At 42.4% G+C, this 27,962-nt stretch overlaps 1 protein-coding gene and 1 long non-coding RNA gene across 3 annotated transcripts in view; one reads left to right on the top strand and one right to left on the bottom strand.

Annotated features, from left to right (window-relative positions):
• The window catches only part of LOC122462365, a 101,126-nt gene extending 80,737 nt beyond the window's left edge, over positions 1-20,389 (top strand). The window contains exon 4 of one of the 2 annotated variants that reach the window (XR_006284868.1): positions 18,136-20,389. This is a non-coding gene — a long non-coding RNA (uncharacterized LOC122462365). Of the gene's footprint in view, positions 1-9,027; positions 9,239-18,135 lie in introns of those variants that run through there. The other variant, XR_006284867.1, reaches the window with a different exon arrangement.
• On the bottom strand, positions 384-15,061 carry CD28 (CD28 molecule). Its single transcript, XM_007071843.4, has 4 exons — positions 14,829-15,061; positions 7,991-8,350; positions 7,593-7,711; positions 384-3,907 (listed from the first exon to the last, which is right to left on the bottom strand). Exons 1-4 carry the CDS (start codon positions 14,881-14,883, stop codon positions 3,767-3,769), a joined length of 675 nt encoding a protein of 224 aa, XP_007071905.1. The 5' UTR covers positions 14,884-15,061; the 3' UTR covers positions 384-3,766.
• Positions 20,390-27,962: the final 7,573 nt, after the last annotated feature.

Genomic DNA, 27,962 nt, shown 5'->3' with positions numbered 1-27,962 from the left:
TTTCAGCCACACAAAATGCATTGCCAACAGCCTGTAATTTATGGCCCCACAATACTTTACTATTATGTTGATGTCCTTTTCAACACAACATCAGGGCTCATGCACTTTCCTTCCCGGTCCTCCCCACACATGTATACTTTTGTTGTGTCTTCATTAGTTGTGCCCCTTTTTTGGTCACCCACATGAATTAACGTTTGTTTGGAAACGGGCCCGTAGCGTTCCAGTGTGTAAATACTGAGGATGGGTTCACTTGTTTATCAAATACTTACTGAATACATGAAGTACAAAGCACTGTGCATTAGAATACTACACGGCTACTGTCTGTACATGTAAACTGAAATCCAATGAAGTGTTAGTGGAGAGAAAACAAATAATATTAACAATTGCATTAAAAAGTAACACTTGTCTTTTACTGTCAGGCCTTACAACGTATTCAAAATTTAATTTACAGCATCTATTTAACAGTTTTAAAAGAAGGTTATAAAAGTACAGTAAAAACTCCAAGGCATGGGGACACAATGAAATATACACGCTTCTCGCGTCTGGAAATGCATATGCAATTTTAAACCAGAAATTTTTGCCCCTGTGTATTTTTGTTTTCTGTACATATTTGTCTGCTATACTTGTGCCAGAGTAGAAGACGTTATTTTCACAGTATATTCTGATTGCAGCACTCTGTTAAATTACAGGATGAAATCCTTGGCAGTGGTTTGTGGCTCAGAAGGTCAGTAAGATGATGCAGTCGGTGATTATATGATGATATCCATAAAATTGCCATGGAGGACTCACGTATGAGTTCTGCTGCAGGGGAGTAAGGAATCCCCTTACTCCGCTGCACAGGCCACCCAAATTGCTAGGCCCTAGACAGTGGGGCAGGTAGCTGCCACTGGCCTGCCATTCCCCCCATCCATGCAGGGAGTGGACAGGCTGCGAAGGCAGGGGGTGGGCAGCGCTTTGGCTCCACCCCTCCCAAGGCACCAGCCACTGCACTGGAGCTAGGTCAGAGAGACAAAGTAGGCTGTGGCAGCAAAAGGAGCGGCACCGCTCACTTCTCCCATGGCACAAGGAAGAAGCAGGGCCCAGACTGTGACGCTCAGCATCTCAGCACAGTTCCTGCTTTGCGCCCAGGACAATGGAGTTACCTGCTTCCTGCCAGAGATACAACTCCAGCCCAGAAAGGGAAGAAGGAAAAGCCCCGTTAGGTCTTCCTGTGCACTCCCTTATTAACACAAGATTATTCCCTGGGGCATACTCAAGCACTTAACCCTGCACAGTTTTCAATTAGATAGGATGGAATTAAGTCTGATCAGGAATCTTCTGTCAGAATGATTTTCTGACAGGAAATGCAATTTCTGCAAAAATATTTTCAGTAGGAAAATTTCAGTTTTCCTGAATTTCTGATTTTTTCCCTTCCCTTTGGAACCCAAATCAAAATATTGAGCTCAGGGTTGGTTCAACCTCAGTTGGAATATTTCCATTTATTAAACTGACCAGAAATGTTTCATTCTGAGTCAGTTCAAAATTAAACTGCATTTCCCTATTTTGCTGCATTGGCTCATGGGACTTGGAGTTTGCCTCCAGCCTCCACTCCGCCCCACCCCCCATGGATTGGACTCCCTGCCCTGACTATATTTCCCATGATGCAACACTGTCTCCTCTCTGACCAAGCTGAGTGGTCTGTCATGGGACTCACATTACTGCAGTTGTATCATGGGAAATGTAGTCCAGCCAGAGAGCCTGGTCCATAGTTGAGAACAAGGGCATCAGACTCCTGAACTGAATTCCCATGAGGCAATGTGGCTCTGTAAGAAAACGCAGTTTAATGTTGAACTGACTAAAACTATGCATTTCCAGTCAGGTCAACAAAATTAAATGAAACATTTTGAGTCAGGAATGTCAAAACATTGCATTTCTATTGAAAATGTTGACTTGGACTGTTTCACCATTTCTGAATCAAAATTTTTTGGAATTTCTGTTCTGTGAAAAAATTTGGTATTTCAAATTTTTGTCCTTCTTCTTCATATGGCTAATGTGTAGCTATAGAGCAACAACTATAATTTTACATTTAGGTGGTTGTCTGGTAATTGCATCAAGAGTGGCGGAGTATATTGCTGTGATGCCTCCTCTGTATTTGTGAATCAGGCATTGAATTGTTTTATGTTCCATGGACTGTTCTGGGTGACCTCAGTTGCACACTGGAGAGTTTTTAATGTTCCATTAGTGTATCAAGTATCCGCATCTGCCATGGTTTGTGCGGAGGTGGTTTAGGGTTGCCCGTAAGCTTTGTGGAAGATCGAAGCCAGGGATCTTTTTGTTCTGGTTCAAGACGAAAACAAATGTAGAATTATCAGAATTTTCACACGGACAGAAATTCTGTCTTTTGCTCAGCTCTAGAAGGAATGGAGAGAACCAGTAAAGGAACCTCTTCTTCTAAGCTTGGGAGTAGCTTTTGTGTTGAGCTGACCCTACTGCAGTTTTGGAGTCATTATTAAAGGCAACATGCCACATGAAAACCACGGAACGAGTTTTATTCTAGCCCTTGTTTTACTCCTCCATGGAACATCCCTAGAGAAAAGTCTATATAAGAACAGTAAGCCCCAGTTAGAGCCTGATCCTTCAAGGTACTGAACAAAGCGCTGAGCTTTCAGTTCCTCTTGACTGCAGTGGGAGTTGAGGGAGTTCATAGGGTGTTTAGGAGCAAATTTTCAAATGATCTGATCACTCAGCATTGTGGCCAGATTTTAAAAAAAGCTCAGCTGCTATGTAGGCATCAGACTACATGGACAGATTTTCAGGAGATGTTGTGTGCACACTGGGTTCTCAGCTCAGCTAAAAATCGGTCCCCGATTGTGTGTGCTGAGCACTCAAAAATCTGGCCCGCTTTTGAAAATCAGCCCTCAGTAAGCTCTAATGAGGATTTTCTCACCTGCTTCTCCTATGACTTTGGCCAAGTCCTGGTGTTTCCTTGTTGTAGGCCAACATAATGCAAAAGGGTTCTCTTCATGATGACTGCAGATCTTTCTTCGTCCCTTGTTGTTCCAGACCTGCCTTGCAGGTTGATTGCCATCTCACTGTATGCAGTTGTTTCATAGGGGATCCTCTCCCCTTACAAATACTACACAGTTACCAATTTAAGAACTTAAGAATCACACATTTAATGTATAGTGGATTTCAAGTGTGCTGGATCTGTCATTATAGCCCACCTGTGGAATAATCTAATGGTCCACATGGCTCGCAGCTGACTTTTCCCTTCAGCTGAAACCCTCCCCTATTCTTTTAAGCATATGTTTGGAACTTGAAACTGAGTTCTCCTCTTTGAAGTGAGAGGGGACCAATTTTTGCATCAACAGTTTGCTTGGTACCATATTTAATGGTAACCAACTAGGGCTGTGATTCAGAGATTTATAATTCTTCAAGTCAAACATACTTCTAAGTAGAAATTAACGTTCAATATAAGGCAAAAGTGATTGGGAAAGCTCAGTAGTTGCAACAGTGAACAATATACCCTGTACTGGATCCAGTGTTATCTTTCCCCCTTACCCACCATCAAGCGTGAACATGAATTGTAGCTAGTTTTCAGCCATCAGCGAAAACAACCTGCTTTTACACAGCATCAATTAAAGTTTGACCGGTACTTGCTATGATGTAGAGATGTCATCAAATATAACAGATACGACAAACTAATGGCAGGCTGTCCTTTCACGTCCAAGTGCACACGGCAGAGTAAAAGCACACCAGGGGTATTAGCAGCTTGGTAAGCAGATAGTCATGGTTCCCAAGAGCGGTATTCAGTGTGTATCCGAGTTGGCGCGTAGGGTTGGTAATGCTTGTTCTTTGGGCCAGGAGGATGGCGTGGCGTCATGTTCATGTAGTCACTCGTCAGGATTCTGTTCCTCTTGTTTTTCCACTACAGGGGGGAAAGTATGAAAACATTTCTGCAATTAGTTTTTCCTCCACAGGCTAAATAATTTTTTAAAAGCCTTTGTGCAAGGAGTCCAGAGTGTTTGTTAAAGCTGCGCTCATAATGAATAAAGGACTTGATTCGTTTTTCCTCCTTTCCAATTAATGAATTGTCCAAGCAGGTCATGATATTATCAAACATATTCACCACTCAGAATAATTCCCCAAGGCTTTTTCAGGAAAGCACTGAAGCAAGTGCCTAAAGTTAAATAAATTCATCTAAACAACAGCATGAGTAGTCAGATAAAATGTTCTGCGAAATTTTCCCTCCTCTCCTGTCAGTGGCCGAGCAGCCCACCTGCAGAGAAAGCTATGCTATTAGAGAGATCTCCTGGTAGTGAATGCTCTAAACTAAGATTGTGTTCTAACTTCTCTTCTAACCACCTTCTTAGCTGGAGGAATGACTCAGCAGAAGTAAAGCAAGTGCAGTCAGCAAGGGGTTTTCCTAGCTTCTAACTAGAAAATTTTTAAAAATTGCTAATGTAAACAAAATAAGAGTGACAGAAAACTCCTCCTGCCTGTATGTAACTGTGAAGCCCTGTCCTCCATCTCCCAAACTATCTGCAGTCTGCTGGTTGAGGGGTGAAGGAAGCAGAGGTGAGGTTATTCTCATCTATCTGGCCCTGAGTACTATACCTCACACTCATTAATGGACTTCTGCCTCACAGTAACCTGTGCAGTAGGAAAGCACTGTCCCTATTTTGCAGATAGCAAACGGAGGCACAGGGTAGATTACGCGACTTGCCTGAAGTCAGAGAGGAAGTCTGTGGCTGAGCAAGCAACTGAACCCATGGCTTCTGCAGTCTAGTTCAGTGTCCTATCCTCTAGGCCATTATTCCTACCTAGGTTAATCCCTTGTGAATTAGCGACTGTGCAGTGGGCCTCCCTTCTATCACACCTCTATGGCTGTAACTTGCTAAAAACATCTTTTTGCTGAAATTTCTTGCATTTGAAATATTTTCAAAAGCTTGAGCAAAGTCTGTATTTTTTACTTTAGTAAGGACTAAACATACAATTTTTCCAAAATACTTGTGACTCTTCTTGTGTGTGCATGCATGTGCCCACACGAACAAACACAATTCAATCTGCTCAGGTTTCCAAATGGCTAGTCCTCGCTGAAGGCCAGTCTACAGAACAATTTGCCTGAAAAGCACGTAAAGTGTGTATGTATGCCTATTTATATATACACACGTGAGAGAGGCCTTACATCTGGAGTTATAAGCAACTCAGCTGAGCAGTAAATGTCAGTTCTATAGAATAACATACATAAAGGTTAGTTACATATTTTATGCTGGTATTTCACTGTGGAGTTCCCCAGTTGTGTACTTCTGACTCTGCAGTAATTGAGGTGCACAGGGAAGCCAGTAGGAAGACTGGGGTTTCAGAGTTCTAATCTCCTTTTTTATTTTTTATTTTTTTTAAAAAAAAAACACTCATATAAATATAATGTTAAGGAGATTATTTTCCCTTCTTTGAAGTGAAGAAATGTTAAATTTCACCTAGTGACAGGCACAGATGGAATATTTTGGATTACTAGCTTTACTGCTACATAATATTTTAGAATACAGTGAGTGCAATTCTACCCTCAGATATGCATGTGTTAATCTAACTGATCTGGATGGCAGTTGTACAGATATCCCTGGAGGTGCAAAATTGTGTTCGATATGTGCAACATGGGGGGAATTAAGGTTACTTTAACAACTTTAATATTTCCTGACTTTAAAATGGTGACCAAGTTTCATTCATTCAAGCTTGGAAAAGTAAATTATATTACTTATCAACTGTGCAGTGTGTATCTAAATTATTAGATACATACATGTGTGCTTGTACATGTATATAATCTATAACATAGATATATACTTGTGTGTGTGTGTGTGTGGATAGACAAATGTACAATTTTAAAATCCTCTAGCTAAGTCTGAGTTATTTTTGGCTTATTGAAATATTCAAGTAGCATGAATAAATGCCTGACTGTACAAAGATGAAGGTGTAGGACTGATGGTTTTGGAGAGCAGAGCTCTTTTTCTCAACAGAAGTCAAAAACTGTGTAAGAACACAGAATGAATTAGGGTTTGGCCTAGCTGAAACTGTCATTATGGGTAGCTTTTTTGGACCCATAATCTTTATTAGCCAGCTCTATTTACATCCAACAGCACTGTAAGTATGTCAGCACTCTGAATACATGTTATTCAGAGGATACCAGCGGCAGGTAAAAATGGATGAAGCAAGCACAGCACAGAATCAGAATGCTACACTGCCATTGTCCGTAGGAGTGTGTGTCATCTTAGTAAGAATCTGTATCTGAGATGTAAGAGCGAGAAAATCCAAACAGCAGAGAGAAAATTGTTCAGACTCGAACTTTTGGATCTGAAATGACAGTATTTCATCAAGGCACAGATGCTACATAGCAATTTCACCTATTGGTTGTACCATTTTAGCTTTCCTATGATAAAATCAGAGCAAATCTCCTCAGTGGGGGTGGGGGAGAAGAGAGCGTTTACTGGCTTTAAATTTGTTAATGGCCATGCCTGATCCAGCTTGCATATCATCAGGGATTCTCATTGCAATGAGCTTTGGGCCTCTGTATGACAATGCTGATGCAATTTAGTGACCTTGACTGGCAATGGGACTGGGTTTCTGTACTCAAATGTAGGGTTTAATCTGAAGGAGGGGTCAGGGAATTGCAGGCAGATTACCTTGTAATTCGTTGACAATATATATTTTAAAAGAGAGAGAGAGAGACTGGAAGGAGGAGAGTTCTCCTATATGGTCACTATTCAAGCCTGCACATGAGTGAAATAATCTAGCTGTACTCTATACAATATGGGGATCAAACCCCGCCCCCACATCCATGCACAGAAGAGGACGTCGGCTGCCTCCACACCTGCATCTCCTTTCTCCCTGGACCTGCAGATCTGTGTGTCCAATCAGGCAGAAGAGGATGGAGCCAGGGTGTGTCAGGGGTGTGTCATTGCTCCAGAGATATTTTAAAAGAAAAGATTCAGAGACAGCATTATCTTTCCTATGCCACCCACTCCATGGTAGAGCAAGGGTAGTGGCCAGAGGGAGTCCAGTGGAGTCAGGCTACCAGGGAGGGTGGGGAAGAGGGAGAGTTGCTGCAGAGGCAAAAGGAAGCCCTATGGAAGGGCTTGGCTAACTGCTGAGCCAGAGGACCTGTGCATATTGTAGGTGGGCTCCATGGTCTGTCGCATCCTTCTAGAGAATAACCTAGGAAGTAGTTCACAAGGGGCTTCTTGCTGGTTTCCTGCCTCTGCCCCCTCTCCTGTTGGTTTTATTATGAGCGGGGACAATCCAAGCCAGTGTTACTAGGGGCGGAATGTGTGAGAGCCTGGAGCTCTGACGCAGTCAAATCTCCAACTCAAGCCCCAGCCAGAGTTCTGCAGGGTTAGGACTCTGGTGTGGAGCCTTGTTACTGATGTGAGTGCAGCGGGCAGTCAGATTATGTTTCCTGTGAATGGATGAGCAACCAGAGTGAAGAACCATCGCTGATCTTAAACTGAAGATGCCAATAACTGTGGAAGGTGACTGTATAAGCTGGGCAAAAGCTGGTGGGTGGAAGGGTGGGGGTGTACCTGAGTCACATAAAGCAAGGAAAAAAACTCATTTCTTACCCAGCAGATAACAAACGCTGCAGTTATTAGCACACTGTAGAAAGCCAGAAATCCAAGAGTCACCACCAGAGCCCAGAAGGGTGTTACAGATTCAATTTCTGGTGATTGGAGGAGCATCTCTTAAAGAAACAGAATAGAAAAAAACGTCAGAGAACATAAAAGCAATAACTTTAATTTCCATTTATTGACTCCTTGCTCCAACACTCTTCTGTAAATTCTGTGGCCATCAGAGGAAAGTGGCAGGTTGCCAGACCCATTATTTGGGGGAAGAGGAATTTTGCCTTTCACTGAGAAATAGTCATTACGTACCTGACAGGGAACCTCAATGCTGTGAGCTCTAGCGTTAAGGTGTACATGTAAGGAAAAGGATATTGGACAATTATGATTTTGTGTCTTACCTGTCACATGAATGACAGTCCCATTGCTCTTGTCATTGTAGATGTAAGGAGGTGGAAACATGACCTCAATTTTGCAGAAGTAAATATCTGTTTGTTCGGTATTCAGCTTCCAAAGACTGAAATTCACTTGCTTTGTATGGCTATCAACTGCCACAAGGCAGTTGAACTCTTTATTTGAATGATGGTTGTGGAAGGAACCATTCCAGGAAACAGAGCAGACTTCAACCGCTCTGTCTGTTCCTTTATTCAGTGATGCTCTGAATTCGTTCCCAGTTCCATTATAGGCATATTTGCAAGCCAAGGTAGCATTTTTATTAGATGCCGTGATTCGAGGCGGCTGTTCCACCAAAATCTTGTTTTCTGGGAGGGAGGATGGAAAAAAAACACTTATTTATAAAATACATTATATGATTTTAAAAAAATATCACATCCTGCTTGTGCAATTGCTCAACATACCGGTACCCACTGAGACTGTGTGTCTACCAGTGTGATCAAGGGTATGTTGGATTACAAGTGTGACATTTAATACTGAAGCTCTAACTTCTGTCCCAGTTATAGACACACCAGTGTATTCATTCCTTAGCATAGAGTGTCCTAGTGGACACCACTAAAGTTGAAATATATATTTAATATCTAGCTTACCAAGCAACAAAAAAAGAGGACCACTGTTATACATAGGCCTTCTGTTCCAAGAACAACCTTATTAAAAGGCAAATAGCTTGATGGTGTAACTGACCCCAGTTGGGCCATCACTAGAATTTGACCCTGATACCTTTAGCATGGCATGAGCCTCTACAACTTGAGTTAAAAAAAATTCCTCTCGCTAGGTGCTGTAGTAACCTCTTAACCTCTTAACCTTCTTATGTGGACCAGCCATAAGATGGTGACAAAGAGTTCGTTCCATAGCATTTAGCACACTAATGGCCTGAAGATACACTTCCTATAGAGGCAGAATCCTAGTTGATCTAACTGGCCTGATACATAAGAACAATGTGGTTTTTGTCTCCCACATCACTGGGGTCTCTCTGTACTACCAGGTGCCAAAAGGAGTTGAATCGCTGAAATGGACTGCATAGAAGGCTGCTTATTTAAGTGAGACCTTACACTCTCTTGGAGAGCAGAGAAAAGAAGTGAGAGGGAGAACGACTCTCACCAACAGCAAAGCTTTCACAACAGTGCAGGTGTGTGACCACACAAGTCTTTGTGCAGATCTTTTACATTAGGCCTTTGTGGGCTCTATCCGGCCGAGCCATAGGCACAGTCACAGGGGATGCTGAGGGGGGAAACTGTTTCTGCCCCAGTTTATGTCCCCCTCCAATTTTCTGCTTCAAAACCTTCTATCCTTCTCCTCAACCTCTTAAAAGGGCTAGGGAATAAATGGAGTGGGGGCAAAGGTCCTTTCTAAGCTAGTGGGAGTCTAGAAGACCTTGTCCCCACTCGTCAAATGACTGATTGGAAGAACAGAAATGAGTGGAGCACCAGTGGCTTAGCAGAAGAAGGGGTTCAGAAACTGCCCTCAGGAACTCTCTGTTCACTGGCCTAACAGCAATTGGAAAGCATCTGTTGAAAAGGATAGGGGGAGCAGCCGGAGATGGGGAGGAAGCATTGGGGGAGGGGGTAGAGCAAACATGGAGGACTTGGACGGAGAGAAACACATGCAGAGGAATCTGGGAAAGGAAGGTGCATGTTGGCCAGTAACTGATCTAGGGGAGGATAACAGAGACAACCCACCAACTGGCATCTTGAATATATGTAAGACGGGTGCATCTCTACAGCCAGCATTAGTTCTTTGATTGCCAACTTAACTCACTACTGCAGAAGCTAGCCACTCTCCCACTCCAGGAACTGCTTGCTAACCTCTGGTTTTTTTGTGTTCTCTGAGGAAGAAGAAAGAGAGCAGGCATTGCATACTGGCTTTGCAGAACCCCCTCTCTAGCAAGAGAAGAATGCAAGGGAGAGGAAGATTCCAGTCATTTCTCCTGAGGCCCCTTGCTTCAGCTTGATAGCACTGTGTGTACTAGTGCGGGGGAGACAAACTTATACATATTGCTGCAAACCTTGCCTACTTTCCTGTGTCTGCAAAACCCAGGAGAGTGAGAAACTAACTTAGAGCAGGGAGTTCCCTTACGCTGGCAGAAAGTGGTCCAGATTTTGGATTCTGTCCCATTGTCCCAAGACAGCTGAGAGCACTATTTGGCTGTCTAAGGCCTTATCTTCACTAGGGGAATTAAATGTTTGGTTCATTTGTCTGCTTTTGAAACGTGTTAGCTAATCTATTTTAATTAAGTTCTGTTTTAAAATATTTTTTCTCTGACTGTAGCCTCGGTTTAACACCTTTTCCAAACATGGTAGCTGGAAGTGGTTCAACCTAGCAAGAAAATCAATACATGACCTGGGCTGGAGTGTGCAAGACGCTAGCAGAATTCTTTTATATGTATCATGTTTGGGGCCTATGAATCCTACTGGGAGTGAGGGTTGCCTAGTGTTTAGATAACTGGAGAACGAGGCGTTGCGGGTAACGTGTTCTTATTGGTAGCAGAATTGCGGTGGTGCCTAGAGGCCAGGGTCCATGCTGTACACATGTATAACAAAGAGCTGCTCCCTGCCCCAGTGAGCTCCCAATCTAAGTAAGTGTCCTTGATCAGAAACTTCCAAAAACATTAGCAGATTAGAGAAACGCCTACAAAGCTGTCACAAACACTTATGAAGAAAAACCAGATCCTTTTGGCCAGCCCTGCTTAGGGGCAAAGGGGAACCCTCTGAAGTCTCATCACTGAGGCAAGCCCCTCAAGGCATTGTTTAGACTCTTCTAAGGAGCCCAGTAACCTTCCCCGGTGCTTTGCTGCCATAGGCTGGTCTCTAATCTCAGATGTGCAGTGTGTAACACCAAATATCTTGAACTCCCCTATTCAACTGCAGTATCGGATCATTTTTGCACCCGCAGCAATGTGTTGCTGACAATATGAGATTCAAATCTATTGGCCTTTCTACCCAAAATTATTTCCTGCTTTCTTGGCCATGCAGCCAAATCTGTGAGCCCTCTGATGCAGATTAGATGTTAGCATAGGTTCTTGTTCTTCATTAGCCAAGCATATGGAAATACAAGATGCCGTAATAGCATGAGCAAAGTGTATTGCATGGGTCAGTGGATGAGGACTGTTTACAAATGTTTTGTTCAAGCTGAGAACCAGGGTTAGCTTTGTCAGGTGGCTCTGCTATATTAAATCACATCACCACCTAAACAGATTGAGCGGTTTTGTTCTTCATTATGTGGAACAAATTATTCCTCATGAAAGCTATGTGCATTGATGGGGGCATAATGCAAGCAAGCGTTGTGTGACCTCAGCATGCAGCTCTACCAAAGCACCCGAGTCCCAGCCTCCGGCAAGGCCTCTTATCCCTCTCTTGTGGTTCTGTCTGTTGGAGAAAATCAGTCATGCCAAAATGTATATTCGGTCCACAAGACAATAAGATTAGCCCATCAATCTCTCATGTCACCTGTGACCAGAACAGGATTTGAATAAATCCTCAACAGGAGCTGAATCTGGGCGAGTAAATAGAATTTGAACCTCGGTCTCTAAGAGACTGGTGTACTAACACACTGCCGAAGCATAGTTCAAGTTTATCTTGCATTCATGAAAACACTTTTCTTATAAATGTCACTTGGGCTTTGTTAAAATGGTAAAACATTGAAACATTTAGTAGGTGTTTCCATTTGTGACTCGTTTCCCATAAATAGGGCTATGATTGCTATTTCCAAAGGCGATGTTCCGTTGTAAGTGCTACATAATAATAAACATCTATATAGAGCCATGACTGCACCTGACCTTACCCAGCCCAGAAAGCAACAGTTATGAGAAATCACTGTCTACAACTTCATAAAAGTCTTAAAGTCTGGGGTGGGAAATTAAGCAAATTAAGCAAATTAAGCACATGCATAAGCTCTGTAGCAAATTAAGCACATGCATAAGCTTTCGCAGGATCGGGGCCTTCAGTTTTATAAGCAACTGTTGCACATAGTCTATGTAAGATCTCCTTGTCATAAAGCATTTCACAGCACATTCTTCATATTAAATTTATATTATAATAGAATTTAGGACTTTTCATCACGAAAAAATCTTAACCATCCTTAATAACTATAAAACACTGACGTTCTGATCTCATACACCTTACGCAAGTAAAACTCCATTGAAGTCATTGTGGCCCAGGAAGAGAAACAGAGAAAACATAAAAGTAAGGAAGAATAATTGTTTTTCCAAAATTTTCCATGCATAGCCAGCAAGTGATTAAAAACGTCCTGTGCTTGATTGGTAGACCAGAAAAGCAAATAATTTTATTCCCTCTTTTCTCCCATACAGTACTTATATTGAAAACAGTAGTTGTTTTGCCTTTGTTAGGAGTATGGGATGATGTTTTGAACAGCTAAACTGTTGTTCTGCATAAACATAATAGAGAAAAGGCCCATTTGAATGCCTCGGGAAGGGAGGAAACTGAAGGGGGCTAAAAAACCTATAAACAGAAACATACACAGATATGGTACCAAAAAAAGCAATTCTGACTTAAGGCTACCAATTTGTGCTGTTCAGCTACTTCCAGTCTTTTTTAAGATGCTCAGAAGGGTCTTTTCTCTGTTACTTTTGGGTTTTTTTATTGGCTAATTCAACCAGCTGTCTATGATATGCAGCTTCCCCTGAAATGAAACATCCTACTCTGATCCACTTCTCCTGATCATGAGAGTCTCATACCCTTGCTAATCTCCCCTTCCTTACATTAAGTACTGTGTGAAGAAAGGTAATAAATGCCAGGAGATACACTACTGGTTTAGTTAAGCGCAATTTCTTAATTTGCAGGGCCCAAGAGTCTGTTTAACTTGTTCGAAGAAGAGGAAATGTGTTGATGTCATCCTAGTGTCTGGTAAACCACTGCTCACCTTGCATACACACCAGAGATCATTCTACGGACTAGTAACCTGGGTGGGTTACAGGTCGGTTTTTAACCCAGAAAAACCATGAGCCAGCAGATTTCCTGTAGTACAAGGGTGGGATCATTTGCTACACCATATGCGGAGAACCCACCAGGATTGGTTATGAAACACACACTGCAGACAGAATATTCTAGCTGCCTCTTAGATTACAGTAAAATAATTACTCAGCGAGAAAGACAAGCAAGAAAAAAGTACCTTTTTGTCAACACTAATGCAAAGATTGTGATTCAGGTCAACATACAGCGTTCTCTGAGATAGTGTTATAATACCATAATAATAATGGGACAGTCTTGTTGGCCTTAGTCAGGCAATGTTCTCATTGACTTTAATGGCCATTTGGATTATATAAGGACTGCAGCATTCGGCCCAACAATAATAATGTCCATTTATTAAGCATCTCTGATCTGGGGATCTAAATATAAAGACAAGGTGGAGAAGAAACCTATGGCAAATGCTCATTTAAGCTCTCATCCTGCAAGCTCATACACGTGCTTAACTTTACACATTTGAGTAGTCCCTCTGAAACCAATGGGACTCCTCAAGTATTTAAAGTTAAGCAAGCATGCAAGTGTCTGTAGGATCTGGGCCAACGGCAGTGTGTCAGAGCATCATTAATATATACTGCAGTTCAAAGGATTTGCTTAAAGCTGCTGGCACCTCATTGATTATTCCCCCACTCCCACCCCCCACACTGTTCACCTACTCCTCTTGCTTATCCCCACTCCTAGAGTAATAATCATCTGTTTGTGACAACCCCATTGCCTGCTGTGGAAATAATTATGATGTTACAAACAGAGAATTATAACTTCAGAGGAGGAATAAGAAGCGGAAGCTGAGGAACTCTGAAGCAATATCGATCTTGATTTCATGCAAATTACAATATCCTTAACCAGGGGAAGAGAACTGCAGAAAAATGTAAGAACTGTTTCTAACTCCTTTTTTCTAATTCTTCTGCCAGGCAACAGCAGCAATGTAAGAATGGTCTACATGTGACTAGTTCTGTTAGGAGGACAGGTTTCTGTTCCTCTCTTTTCCTGTAAATATACAAATGCTGACATTTAGAGAAGAGCTGACAACATGAATTCACAGGCCAATGATTTCAGCAATACTTTGACTTGAGATTATCATAGCAAAAACGATCATTCCCTGCCTTGCTTTGCATTCTACTATGTCCCCTTGAAAGATGTGTCAATTATGAAGCTACTAAAACAGCATAGGAGAGGTGATTACAAGACATAGAGTAAACTAAGCAAGAACAACTGAAGATTTAAAACTTTCAGTAACATTTTAAGATTCCCACATAGACATTTTTTGTTTTCAGAGGGAAATTGATTATTCAGTAGGGAGCAATAGTTTTTTTTTTAAACCAACCATCAACAACCCATTGATTGTCCTAGAAAAAATCCCTCTATTTTTATCCATTTTACATATTTGTTAATTCTCACTCAGTATTCTTAGGGCTCAGTCCTGCAGCCCTTTAGACAGGGTGAACTTTCAATGGAATATAAGCTGCACATTGGACACTCTGGAGGTGACAGAAACATATACACTGAAAGAAATGGAGTCATCAAAACAGTCTGGACCCTAAAATAAAGAGAACCCACCAAGGTAGCAGTAGTATGTTCAAAACTGATATATGCCAGGGGACAAATCCTGACTCCAAAACATACCTAAAGAGAAGTCAAATAAAAAAGCTCTTAGGCTCCAATTTGGAGAAGATTGCAATTAAAAAAACAAAACAAAACAAAATCCATTTTATCAGCCTGCAGTAACTAGTCACCTACATCGAAATACATTCTCCTGCATCTTAATGATGGTCCAGAAAAGTAAATGGAAAGGATCAAAATGGTTTACCTGTTACTTCAGCAGCTTGAATGAAGCTGAGAGCAGCGAGTATCCAGACTATCATGATGATAATGGTGGGCTGCAAATTTAGATGCCACCCCCACAAAGAAATCTGAAGAATGAACCACAAGCCAACCTGGTGGGGCTAGACTGTTCAGTCACTCACACATTCTCTCTCTCCTCTCCTTTCCCCCTCCAGAGCACTTGATCTACATACTGACTGAAACCACTGTGATGGCAACATTTCAAACCGGAAATTAAGTTGTTTGATGACTTCAGCTTTTTATCTTTAGGAAGTCTCGTCTCTGTTGCTTAAAAGGAAAGTTTGTCCTTGGTAAAACTGTATTATGCTAAAGGAAATGAAAGCCCACCTTCCAACATTCAACAGACTGCCCCTTTTGGCTAGCCAGTGTTTGGGTGGGGACTTGTAGACCTGTTTCTGTTACGAGCAGAAATGGATGAAACAAGTCAGGTATATACACTTTGGTGCAATCCTGTTTATTTATAAAGACCGTACCCAGAGTCCAGTCTCACTGAACATAGTCGATTAGAAACAAACAGCAAGTCATTCCCTTGCTTACTATTTCCAAGTCTGTCCCTCCAATGAGTTGTGTGCCAAGAAGCTCGGTTTCTCTGCCCGTTTGAGGGCCGCAGTAACAACTATTTCTCTTGGTGGATTCCTGCCTCTAATGCACACACAGCTTCCCAACAATGCCCTAGCATCTAGGTTTGCCCAGTTCAAAAGGAACCCTCTTACAGCTGAGCCTGGCTCAGGCTTTGCCAGATGACCCTGTGCCTATGGTAGTAGCCTCCTATTGTTTCCGGCTATCGTGTCATAAAGGAGTATTTAACTGCTCCTTCCATTTAATCTGAAATAAGGGTCTGTGATTGTCTAATAGATCAAAGACCTGCTTGATGGCAGCCATTAATACCCTCCAGCATAATAGTAGCATGGTCAGGCTGTTTGAGATCTTTACTATTAAACTATTTCCTGCACTCAAAAGGAACAAATCACAGAGCCAAACTCTACTATGGATGAATGTGTATGGCTCTCATTGACATCTATAGGAGGTGAACATCTGTATCCATGGGTAGAGTTTGGCCCACGATGCCTTGACTTCCCTCTCAAAACGCCATCAGAATGGACTTCAAGCTACAATATTTCACTATTTAGGGAGAGAGAGAGAGAGAGTATATTTTGGCAAAAAGTAACATAGTGCTATGCCTGTTCTCTTAATCAAACTGATTCCTGAGTTCATATTAAACTTTACATTAAGCAGCTGACCTAGTATGCGTTCTACCATCCTCCATAAAGAATGTCTGAAATTCCTTAGATGTGAATTTTGGAGTGTCCTGTCCTGTCCTGTCCTGAGTGCACGCCCCTCACTGTGGGCTGGCAAAACCACACCCCCATGGCCCTACTGGGCATGCTCAAAGTGCAACACCAGTATAAGAGGGAGCAGCCTGGCTCAGTCTGGGCTGACTGCTGTAGGGGAAGGAGGTGTGTTGCTGGCTCCTGCTGAAGGCATGTGGGCACTTTACAATGCAGAGGCCAGCCAGCTGACAGCAACCCTCAACCCCCAGGCTCTGGACATTACCGAGGGAGAAGGAACCAGGGAAACTAGGAAGCCACAAGATGCGGCAAAGTGGGTAGGCAGTAACCCAGGGAATCTTTGTAGGGGGAGTTGGTTGGACAACCAGAGACTAGCTTGGTGTGTTTTGGCTGGATCCCTGCCGAGCTGGTGGCAGGTAACCCTGCCACCAACAGGACTCTGGGTTGGGACCCACTGGAGAGGGAGGGCCTGGGTCCCCCATCCTGGCTGCTGCCCAGCCTGGGGTGGCTGCTCATCCTGACAGTAACTGGCTGCTAGGCTGCACATCCCTGAGCTGGGGGCCAGTGACTGACTCTGGCTGCTAGGCCACACTGTCCCAAGCTGGGGGTGCACAGGCACGACTGCAGGCCTATCAAGACTCATGCCCTGCCCCAGGAGAGGACCTGACCCACAACATGGAGACTGATGTCTGATGTGACATCTAAAGAGAGTGAACATGCAGAAAACAAATTTCTCAGTTACTTCTATGCTAGAGGTCATAATATTTAGAACCATTATCATCAGCTGTTATAATAAATGCTTGTTTTTTCTCTGTAAATTAGATTAGAATCTTCTCTCTGGATGGCAAGATAGAATGGCAGGCATTTCATGGCACATATGTTGTAATACACAGTGACTTAACTATTTCAGGGTGGTTTCCCTGTAATTCTGGCAGATGTCGGGCTTGCAGGGATATTTATGTAGTCCTAAGGATACCCCACCATATACAGTCTGCTGCCATTTATTTCATCGTCAATAGGGAGAGTGGTTTCCAGCCAGGATTTTCTGAAAAATCGGGTTGTGGATTTTTCACTTTTGATAGCCGCTGGGGATGATAGTTCAACAGTGCTTCTTTGGTGTATAGATAGCATGCACCCAAGATCTCTTGGATGAGACGCTTCATTCAGAGCCCAGCTCTGTAATCTGGTAGCTAGTTCAGCTGCTCTACCCACTTCCAGTCCAAGAATTTTAACAAGAGGCTTGTGGTCTACAATCTGTGTGGAAACTCATGGAATTTCATGACGCTAGACCCAGGCTTTTCTGTCTGAGCCCAGTTTTTTGTTTTTGGGAAAAATGGAAAAACCCAAGTGTGACGTGTTCATCCCCCCCATCCGGGATGCCACCTGATGTGCTGCGGTCCCACTGGTTCCACCCATTCCACCAGCCTGGGTTTCCTCACCCTGTCCTAGCTGTGCCAGGCCCTCAAGCCTTCTCTAGCACACACACAGGTAAGGCCACACCCAGCTGCAGATGGACACAGAGACACTTAGATTAGCTCTGTATGGGGGGAATCAGCTCAGGGAGTGCCCAGCATTCACATGCACACTTCCTTTGGGGTATAAACCCAAAATAATACTGTCTTGCGCTGTATAGAAAGATCCCTGGATATGAATTGCACAACCTGGGTTTTGAAATAAACAAGAAATAAGTTTATTAACTACAGAAGGTAAATTTTAAGTGATTATAAAGGATAGCAAAAAAACAAAGCAGATTACCGAGAAAATAAAACAAAACACACAAACAAAGCTTAATACACTCATGAAACAGAATTGCAAACAGTTTCATGAAACTCATGAAACAAATTGTAATTTCTCACCCTAAATGTTGTTTTAGGCAAGTTGAAGAGTTTCTGTAGCTGAGAGTTCCAGTTATTTCTCTTTACAGACTGGACCCCTGTCTCAGCCTGGACTTAACCCCTGCCTTTCTCTTTCGGTGTTTTTTAGCAATCTTCCTTCTTGGACCGGGAGGCAATGAAGACGAGTCTTGATTGATTTACTCCCCAGCCTTAAACAGAATTTGCATAAGGCGGGAACCTTTTGTTTCCAGTGGAAAAATACCAGCAGTGTCCAAGGTGGTACTACATACCAGGTGATATCATCAGATGACCCTGCAGTGTCAAAGCAACATCCCAGGAAGCTTCTCAGGAGATTAGTAACTCCAAAGTTCTATTGTCCTTCTTAAATGTCTCATTCAGGTTGATTGGCTACTATCTGGTGGGGGTTCCCCCAAGGACACACACAGTTGTAATTGTTACATAGTCAATATTCCTAACTTCAGATACAGAAACGAATCATGCATACAAATTGGGTAAACACATTCAGTAGATCATAACCTTTCCAATGACACCTCACATGACCCATCTTGCATAAAATGTATCTTAGTTATGCCATATTCATATCATAACAATATTTCTATGAAGAATATAGGGTGTAACATCACACCAAAAGATGGTTTTTTTAGGTGAGATGACTAAACCAGTTCCTGTTGATCCTGTGTTACAAGCTAACAGGAATTGTAATTTGAGCTCAGAGTTTCTAACACCATTGAACATCTCAATGAATTCTTGGTCTCCCTAAATGCCTTGTTAACCAATATTGGTTTCGTCTTGCAAAACTGTGCCATCCTATCACTGGTACAGGCAGATGAGCCTGCACACTTTGTATCAAACCCAATCCAGGCCCAAACACATCAATGTACTGTACACATGATGTTGCCTGGGTATTGGATACTTTCTATACTTGGAATCAATGCAGACATAGGTGATTTAACCTATAATGGCTCCAACACTGATGGAATTGACCCCTTTGTCAAAATCAGATTTGGACTGTGTTGTTTAACACAACATTCTGCTTTTACCTTAATTTTTCCCAAAGCTGAAGTCTCTGTCTTGTGCACACTGGATAAAATGGTGCCATTTAGGCACATCCCTAAGTGCGGGAATGTTGGCGAACCCCTGGGTGAGTGCAGGACGGGGTTGTGCCTTAGAAAGTACTATCCCTTCCCTGGTGCACAGTGGGAATGCATAGCCTGCCCATTCCGCTGTTGGCTGTGGTTCAGCCATGGCCCTGTACCTACCTGCCCTCTTTTTTGTGCCCCTCACGAGGCTTGGGATGGGGAAAGCATGGGGAACTAACCTTGAACAGTCCTGAGCACAGAGACGGTAGTTGTCCCAGACCCTTTTTGGAGGAGGGGAGGGGAGGGGGAGTAAGGCTCCTTGTCCCATTCCCCGCCTTCTCCAGTAGCACTCAGAAGGGTCAGGGACAATCTGGCGCGTAGTATTGGCGCTAAGTGCACTGTTACCAAATTGTGTTTGCGACAATCCATGTGCAATTTGAGAAACTGCATCCATAGCGTGCAGGCCCATGCAGCTGCCCAATGTATTATTTTCTCGGTGCTAACCAGCAGTTCCAGTGCTGCCTTTTCCAATTCCTCATGTTCTTCAGTGAGGTATTTAGCGCTGCCTAATGGCTTTCTCTTTGATCCCTGCTGTGGGGTCCAGTGTGAAGGGCATGCTCTTCAGCAAGCTCGCAGCATCCTCACTTCCAATCCATCTCGCCTTTAACAGGAGCACGAACCACTGTTCTGTTTCCAAGGACACGCATCTTGCATTGGCTCCCTTTCTCCTCCAAACTGGGACCATGCTGTTCTAATCACTGGTTTTTAAACTGTTTACTTCTAAACACTTTAGAAACTTCCCTTTGTCACTTCAGCTCTATGGTCCTTCTCCAAAGCCAAGGCTCCTCTGAAGGAGCGGAGGGGTGGGAGGAGGGTTGTACAAGTGCTCAGGTCTGCTAGCTCAGGACAAACCACAGAAAAGCCTGTCAGAAAACATCTAGAAATGGCCCAGAATGACAAGTCTCTTTCTTTAATTTTCCCAGGTATTCAGACAGTGTTCCCCTTGCTAAGCAATAGCGAAAACATAGCTGGTAGTATTCTACAATAAAGTTAATTTTATGTCCTAAACCCATTTTTAACTCAGATTTCCATCTGACTAGGCCGTCTGGACTCTGTCTGGCAAATTCTGTTTGGAGTCACATCAGTGCAAATCTGGAGTCATTTTGCTAGTTTCAGTGGGGCTACTCCACATTTGCACTGCTGGAAATGAGAGTGTCATTTGGTCCTGTATTGGGAGAGGTGGATGTTTCCTTTCCTCTGCAGTATAATGTCCCGGTCCCACTAAAATAAATGGGAATTTTGCTGTTGACTTCAGGGGCCACTGTCTTTTTCTTTGAGTAACTCCATGAGACATAAAATACCACTCCAGATGTTCAGCACAAAGCTGAAAATGCTGTTCATTTTCATCAGAAAAGTCCCCTGCTACACCAATAATGGCTGGGACTGGATTTTTTGGCAACTTTCTGAATTTCCTCTCTTGTGGATGTGATCCACTGTGATTCCTCTGAGACTAAATCAGGCACCTTTTAAACAATCCCAAGAAATCATAGAATCATAGAATATTAGGTTTGGAAGAGACCTCAGGAGGTCATCTAGTCCAATCCCCTGCTCAAAGCAGGACCAACACCCACTAAATCATCCCAGCCAGGGCTTTGTCAAAGTGGGCCTTAAAAACCTCTAAAGATGGAGATTCCACCACCTCCTTAGGTAACCCATTCCAGTGCTTCACCACCCTCCCAGTGAAATAGTTTTTCCTGATATCCAACCTAGACCTCTCCCACTGCAACTTGAGACCAGTGCTCCTTGTTCTGTCGTCTGCCACTACTGAGAACAACCTAGCTCCATCCTCTTTGGAACCCCCCTTCAGGTAGTTGAAGGCTGCTATCAAATCTCCTCTCACTCTTCTCTTCTGTAGACTAAATAACCCTAGTTCCCTCAGCCTCTCCTCGTAAGTCCTAGCCAGAGGATCACTTTACCCGTTGTGTGAAGAAGAATCAGGAAGCACTGACTTGGGGGTCTCCTCCAATGTTCAACTTCTATATAGCACAGAAAACAAACTCAAAAAATGGAGAGAACAAACTAGGAGCCTAATCTGTAAGGCTGGAGTCTAAACTGTAAATGGAGAGGTTCCCCTTGACTTCCGTGGGAATCGCCCTGCACCCTAGCAGCTCTCAACATGCACTTCTACACGCTCTGTTCTCAGACTAATAAAAACACCGGGGCTTCCTAGAACATTAGTTGTGACATTATATTAGCATTAGCTTGTCCTACCCAGGTCAATCCAATAGGAAAACAGCAGGTCATCCAGATGCCCATATAACTTATGTGCATACACTGTGAAATCATTGACTTTTTCAGTTACTGAACTAAATTATAATACTGTGCAAAGAATCTATTTAATATTGTCTTATGGAATCCACTTCCACCATATCATGATATGGATCATATGTGTCTGAGCTGTTTTTCATATGGACCTTATTCTGTTTATTTTGTTTAGTTGGCTAGTGCTCCGCTGATCAAGTAGATGGGCTCATTACACCACCTAAAGAGCTCAAAACAACTTCATTCTTTCTAAGCAACTCTAAAGAGCCATTTCGTAATGAATAGTGCTAGAGTGCACTTGTTAGTACTTTACCTTTCTTTTGCCTAAAAATCCTCAGTAGAAGGAGTGTGTGTATGTAACCACGCACTTTTTGAGAGAGAGAAAATGCATAGTAATATGGTGTGATATAAAGGGTTTGATGAAGGGTCACATTATTCATGAGGCACTGTGTGAACTATACAAGTCCTCCCCCCAAAATGTCCACTCACTATGCAAGCTTGTGCTTACGGGGCACTTTTCATCTGGTGGTCTCAGAAGCATTTTACAAAGAGGAGTACATATAATTCTCCCATTTTACAGAGTGGGAGACAGGCAGAGTGACCATGGACAAGTCACCTCCCTGATGGTGAAGCCAAGAATAGAATTGATCTCCTGTGTTCCGGCCCATTCCCCTCTCCATGAGCTACACTGGCTTCCAACAAAACCATTGTAGCACACCACTATAAATATATTGTGTACACACATATTTTACAGAAAAAAATGTTACTAAATGTTTCAAAGTCCTTAAATGTATTGGGGTTATCTTTGCATTCTTCTATCTATATAGAGCCTTCAAAGAGAGGAAAAATGGAAATATATTAAAACACCTTTGAAACGTACCTTAAAGGAATGTAGCTGTACAATACCCATTGACATCAAGGGTAAAATTTTCAGAAGCAATTTAAGTATTCATGACCTTAAATCCCACTGGCTTGCAATGACAGGTAGACTCCATGGTGCCTGTTACTTTTGAAAATGGACCTTAGGCTCCTGAGTCACGCAGGCACTTTTGAAAATCCGACCCGTTCTCAGGGTATGTCAAGGTTAAGGTTTTTATAGTAGTCCTGAATTAGCCACGCTGCATAAATACAGGGGCAGAGCCTCAGCTGGTGTGAACTGTCAGAGCTCCATTGGCTTCAGTCAGTGCTAGCCCTAGACCAAATGGCACCCCAGGCTAGGAGCATCATGTGCCTTCTTATCTCTTGGGTTTCCTGAATTTTTTTAGGGTTTTTTTTTTTTAATATATACAGCACCCGTCTGACATACCTTCCCTATACAGCTCTCCCCCTGTTTACAAACTCAGGAGCAAACAGTCCTCTTTATGAAGTCAGAATTTGTTGTGCAATACAATTACTGTCCCCTTTAAAGAAATATCTGTGGAGCTGGTAAACAGCCTAGCCTAATAATACAGTGGAACATTGTCCTTGGGATTACCTCATGCTGAGTGTCCCTCACAGGAAGTGATTATTTTGTTGACACTAATAAAGAGTAACTTGTAGAATAAGCACTTTCACATGAGTTCTTCACCTGAAGACAGTGGCTTCCAAAGGCCTGGGCAAACCTAGATGATGTCCAAATTCAACAACTTTCTTCCAAAAGAGTGACCTTTTCTCAGACTATGGTTCTGCCAAAGCCAGCCTGCAGTGTCATTCTCTGCCAAAATTCGATGAGAAACAGAAGTTTTATTGTTTTCCTGTTGCAAAAAAAAAAGAAAAATACTGAGTCATAGTAAATTAGAAATGTTTTCTGGGATGGAATATTAAACACCATAAATATGCTAGCAACAGCTTCAAACATTTCCACTCGGGAACCAGCAACCAAAATTCTGGGAAGTCCTTCTTAATTTTAAACTGGATGCTTCTTAGAAAAATGAATCCTGCCTTAACTCACCATATAAACATTTCTTTCAAAATATTCCTTAGAGGAGAGTGTACAAAAATAAACCCTACCACCCTGAGAAATCTGGATGGTTTGGGGAATCCATACTAGTTTTTTAAAAGCATCACATACACCGTTTTAAAAGTGCCTTCCTTTCAAGGAGCTCAAAGCATTTCACATGCATTAATTAATACCCAGATGCCATGTGAATGTGCATAATAGAATTACCAAGACAGATAAGTAGGTTCACAACACCTCTAAGAGGTGGCAAGACATTGTTAGGAAGAGAAACCCAGGTCTCCTGATTCCCAGGCTTGGTCTACACTACTAACGTATGCTGGTGTAACTATGCACTCAGGGATGTGGAAATTCACACCCCTAAGCAACATAGTTATATCAGCCTAATCCCCAGTATAAACAGCACTATGTTGATGGGAGGGCTTCTCCCGTTGACATAGCTACCACCTCTCAGGGAAGCTTGCCCGTCGGTGTAGGTAGCGTCTTCACTAAACACTACAGCTGCACCATGGCAGCCCTGTAAGTGTAGACAAGCCCTCAGTCTTCCATTCTAGGCAACGCTGCCTCCTTATAATGTTTAAAAAATTAAGTGTCCCGTTTCTAAACACCAGCTAACCCGTATTATTTGCCCTTGTTATGTCAAATTCTCAGATTAAGCTTTCGTCAAATGTCCATGGTTAGTTGCCTATGGAGTTTGTATTATGTGTTCTAGTCAATTAAAATCTTAATTTTTTTTCAAAGTAACCTTGCAGAGATGAGACAAATTAGTAAGCAGCAGCACTGGTTTAATAATAGATGAAAGTGATTCATGACTATATTCATGATTAGAGCTCTCTGCTGGCGTTCTGGGGTCATGTTTATTTTAGGATTTCGATTACCAGTCTATTTATGAATTCTAAACATTTTGTAAATTTTAACACAAATTATTATTCATCTGGTAACTCATAACAGAGATGCATTAGCAGCTGCTCATTAGCTAATATGCTTCATACATTATACTCCTGTTTTAAAAGTTTCAGCTATTCAATCAGAGAGCAGAAACAATAGCATGTGAATTAGGCGACCCGCTACACACCATTGGGGAAAATAAACAAACAAGGGTATTTGCAAAGACAACAGTTTATGAACAGCCCACCAGTTGAGGTGTATATGTATAAGCTGTTTGGTGAATTCTCACGATTAACTCCTAGAAATCATGATGAATTTGGATGTTGTTGTTGGCATCCTTTTGTCTGCAAGAGACGGTGGGAATTGGAGCTATGATCAATTCATGAGTAGAAAAAGTGGGATAAATTAGTCTGATCAACCAATAATTCAACCCACTCTGGCATATACAGAGGTATATACGGAAAATATAATCCACTACAAAGATGACTATAACACATCCCTCTTCTTCTCAATAGCAAGAGAAGAGAGTGAGGAAGGCAACCCTGGATCAATAATTCCGATATCTTCGAGTCTCTCTGTGACAGCCATGTGGTAAAACAAAACCTCTAGTAGCTCTGCATTAAAAGAAAGGGGAATAAATATTTAGTGTCTTCCTTGACCTGTATCAATTGAAATACAATCCTTCTTTTCTAATATTTCCAGTTTTTAACTGGTGTCTTTTTCTTTGATATTTTCACTTCTGCTTTTGGCTTTTCTTTTTAGCCCTGATCATATGTTACATTTTGGTTTTCTTGTGTTTCCACATTTATTTTCTTTAAAACTATTGTTGAGCCCAAACTAATGTCAGGGGGAAGGGTCCAGCATCAGGACTGGAGAAACAGAATCCCATTAACTTGCCAATAGAAGGAAAGGGGTTAGATGTGCCTGGATTCTCTCTGCCACTTAGCAATAAGCATAGCTGGGCCAGGAAATATAAAGAATAATAATCTGTCCCATAAGAGGTGGTCTTAAGAAGGACTATATGGGGGTCTAAAGTGAAGTTCGTCCTGTAACTGTGACATTTGGTATTTCGCATCATCTCATGAAAAATTTAGCACCCAGGCAAGTGGTGTAGTGTTTTATTGTAGACACGCTCTACATAGCTGGGAGCGGTTCTCATGTCACTGTAGTTAATCCACCTCCCCGAGAGGCAGTAGCAGGCAGCTGCTATTTGCATATGTGCAATACAAGCACATCTTGTGTGCATGAAGCAAGACATCAGAGTGCAGAGCAGGGTGGGGCAGTTCGAAGAATTAAAATCAGAGGGTAAAAAGTGTCTGGATTTAAAAAAATACTAAAGGCTTCTCCAGAAATAACATTTCCAGTACATGAGAAGAATTAGAATTTCTCAATCTAGATCCGGCTCACCTGGGGTGAGTTTAGATCCAGGTTTTGCCTTAGGCCTATCTCTGTAAGGCTTAAATAGCCCTTGGCTAACTAGGTGGAAGTGTGCAAACAGTTTGGTATTCAGACACTGAGGGCCAGGTTTATTTGGGGTCTGGTAAACCACAGTGCTGCATTCATCTGCCAAGAGACCTACCCTGTCATACTAAACAAACTAGGGACCTATTTTCTCATCAATGAATGTGTGTAGTTCATTTCTTGCTTACTGAGAATTACAGTCAGGAATTCAGAGGAGCATCTACCTCTATGACACATTACACTGGGAATCACATGAGAAGAAAGTCTCTCTTGAGATTACCTTCACTGCCATAGTCAATCCTAGCCAGAAAAACTACATAGTCTTCTTTCCTCCTTTCATTTAGCTAATCTTGGTTCCAGTCCTAAGTAGACAATGGAAGTAAAATAATAAACATATTGATGCCAAAGATAAATCGGAGCTGCGTAATTTTAGATTTGGATCTGTACTTCTCCAAAGTTTGTGGGTGTCCAGGCCCAGTGCAATGCATACAGGTTTAAGAACAGTGGTGAATGCGTGCAGTGACAGCAGCACCTTTTAGGAAGGGTGTAGTTGTAGATGATTATTTTGTTGGTACTTTTTTTACTTGCGGTTGTTCCATTTGGCCTCGTAGTTAAATGAAGACGTGATTCGCTGACTGAATTTTGATAATTTCCAGGGTTTGGGTTTGACCTGTTATGAAGGTGGAACCAAGCTGCAAAGTTTGATCAATTTCCAATCCACACAATTCAGAAACTTAAAAAAGGGCTGAGTTTGGTTTTAGAAACTGGTGACTTCTTATTCTGTCACAACTGGCTCACTCTTGCTTTTTACATACACACAAACTCACATCTCCCGTCTTGTTGTTTACATTTTGAATGCTTTCTTTGCTATTAAGCACAACTGTGCTCGGATGGACTAAACTTTCAGAAAGACGTGCTTGTGTTGCACATATGCAAATATTACTGCCTCTCAGGGAGGTGGATTAACTACAATGACATGAGAACCACTCCCAGCTATGTAGAGCGTGTCTATAATAAAAGACGACACCACTTGCCTGGGTGCTAAATTTTTCAAGAGGTGATGCGAAATACCAAATGTCACAGTTACAGGACGAACTGCACTTTAGACCTCCATATAGTCCTTCTTAAGACCACCTCTTATGGGACAGGCCTGGCTCCCTGTACCTGCCTCTGGGCAGAAGCATGCAGTCCAACAGCTCTGGGACTGGGTGGCTGGGCTGCAATCCCTGTTTCCCAACCATGGTAACCCAGCTGCATTTGTTATGTGTGAGTCCGTTCACTCCAAGGACCTGTGACCAGTGGGGTGGTTAAAGGGACTCAAAAATAGCATCTTCCAACCAAATCATTCTTTATTCATTCCCCCAGAGGTACAAAGCACATAGAGCAAAGGGTAAAAGCAATAAAGGCCTATATGCATGGGTCTTACACTTTGATCTTTCCTTGCTTGCTTTTGTAAGTTCCCCGCAGCTCAGCTAACTACCATCTCCGGCTGGGAGAAACTGACTGTCCTTGCAGCACGCTGTCTGTCTGCATGTTTCCTTGCCAGCATGACGCCCTGGGCAGCCTAGGGCAACTCACTCACCCTCCTCCCTTTTCTAGGGCCAGGGTCCTATAATGATCTGATGTTTCCTTTGATCTCTCTTTTCTCAGCATTGGCAAAACCGGAAATGATTGGGCTTGAGGAGTCACCTCTTCAAGGCTATAAGCCTGGCTCCTCTTCTCCTTATTATTATTTGTATTATCGTAGCACCTAGGAGCTCTAGTCGTGCACCAGGACCTCACTATGCTAGGTGCTGTACAAACATAGAACAAAAAAACATAGTCTCTGCCCCAAAGAGCTTACAATCTAAGTATAAAACAAGAGACAACAGATGGATGCAGACAGACCAACAGGGAAGTTTAGCTTGATAAAGAGATAAATAACAGAAAATGTGTTATCCCAGGCCAGGTAGAGATGACTATGTTCTGGAGAGGTTTTGTAGTGGTGTTACAATTACATATTCATATTCTTTTTTTTTAGGTAGTAATGACTTTTGGGTACAATAGATGATAGATTGGTTCACAAGTGGGCACCACTGTTAAAAAGATCAAACATAGTGATGGACATGTCTGCAATCCTTTTATGGGTAAAGTATACTTGCGTCACTGTTGTATTTTGACTGCTGTTACTTAAAAAGTAACCCTCAAATAGCGGTATGGGCAGAATCCTGCCCAAGGAGGAACCAAATAACAGATTTTCCTTTGACAGGCCATAGATCATGCACTCCA

Source organism: Chelonia mydas, chromosome 11, assembly GCF_015237465.2.
Source record: "Chelonia mydas isolate rCheMyd1 chromosome 11, rCheMyd1.pri.v2, whole genome shotgun sequence".
NCBI lineage: Eukaryota > Metazoa > Chordata > Testudines > Cheloniidae > Chelonia > Chelonia mydas.
The sequence above is the reverse complement of the archived record's forward strand: the minus strand, read 5'-3'. Positions and strand labels throughout refer to the sequence as shown.

What these genes read in the sequence shown, in the direction of transcription:
- CD28 (XM_007071843.4), bottom strand. Translation starts at nt 14,883, where the DNA reads ATGATAGTCTGGATACTCGCTGCTCTCAGCTTCATTCAAGCTGCTGAA. An exon ending in TCAAGCTGCTGAAGTAACAG is followed by an intron (nt 8,351 to 14,828) that starts GTAAACCATTTT and finishes CCTCCCTCCCAG; the next exon opens with AAAACAAGATTTTGGTGGAA. An exon ending in GACTGTCATTCATGTGACAG is followed by an intron (nt 7,712 to 7,990) that starts GTAAGACACAAA and finishes TGTTTCTTTAAG; the next exon opens with AGATGCTCCTCCAATCACCA.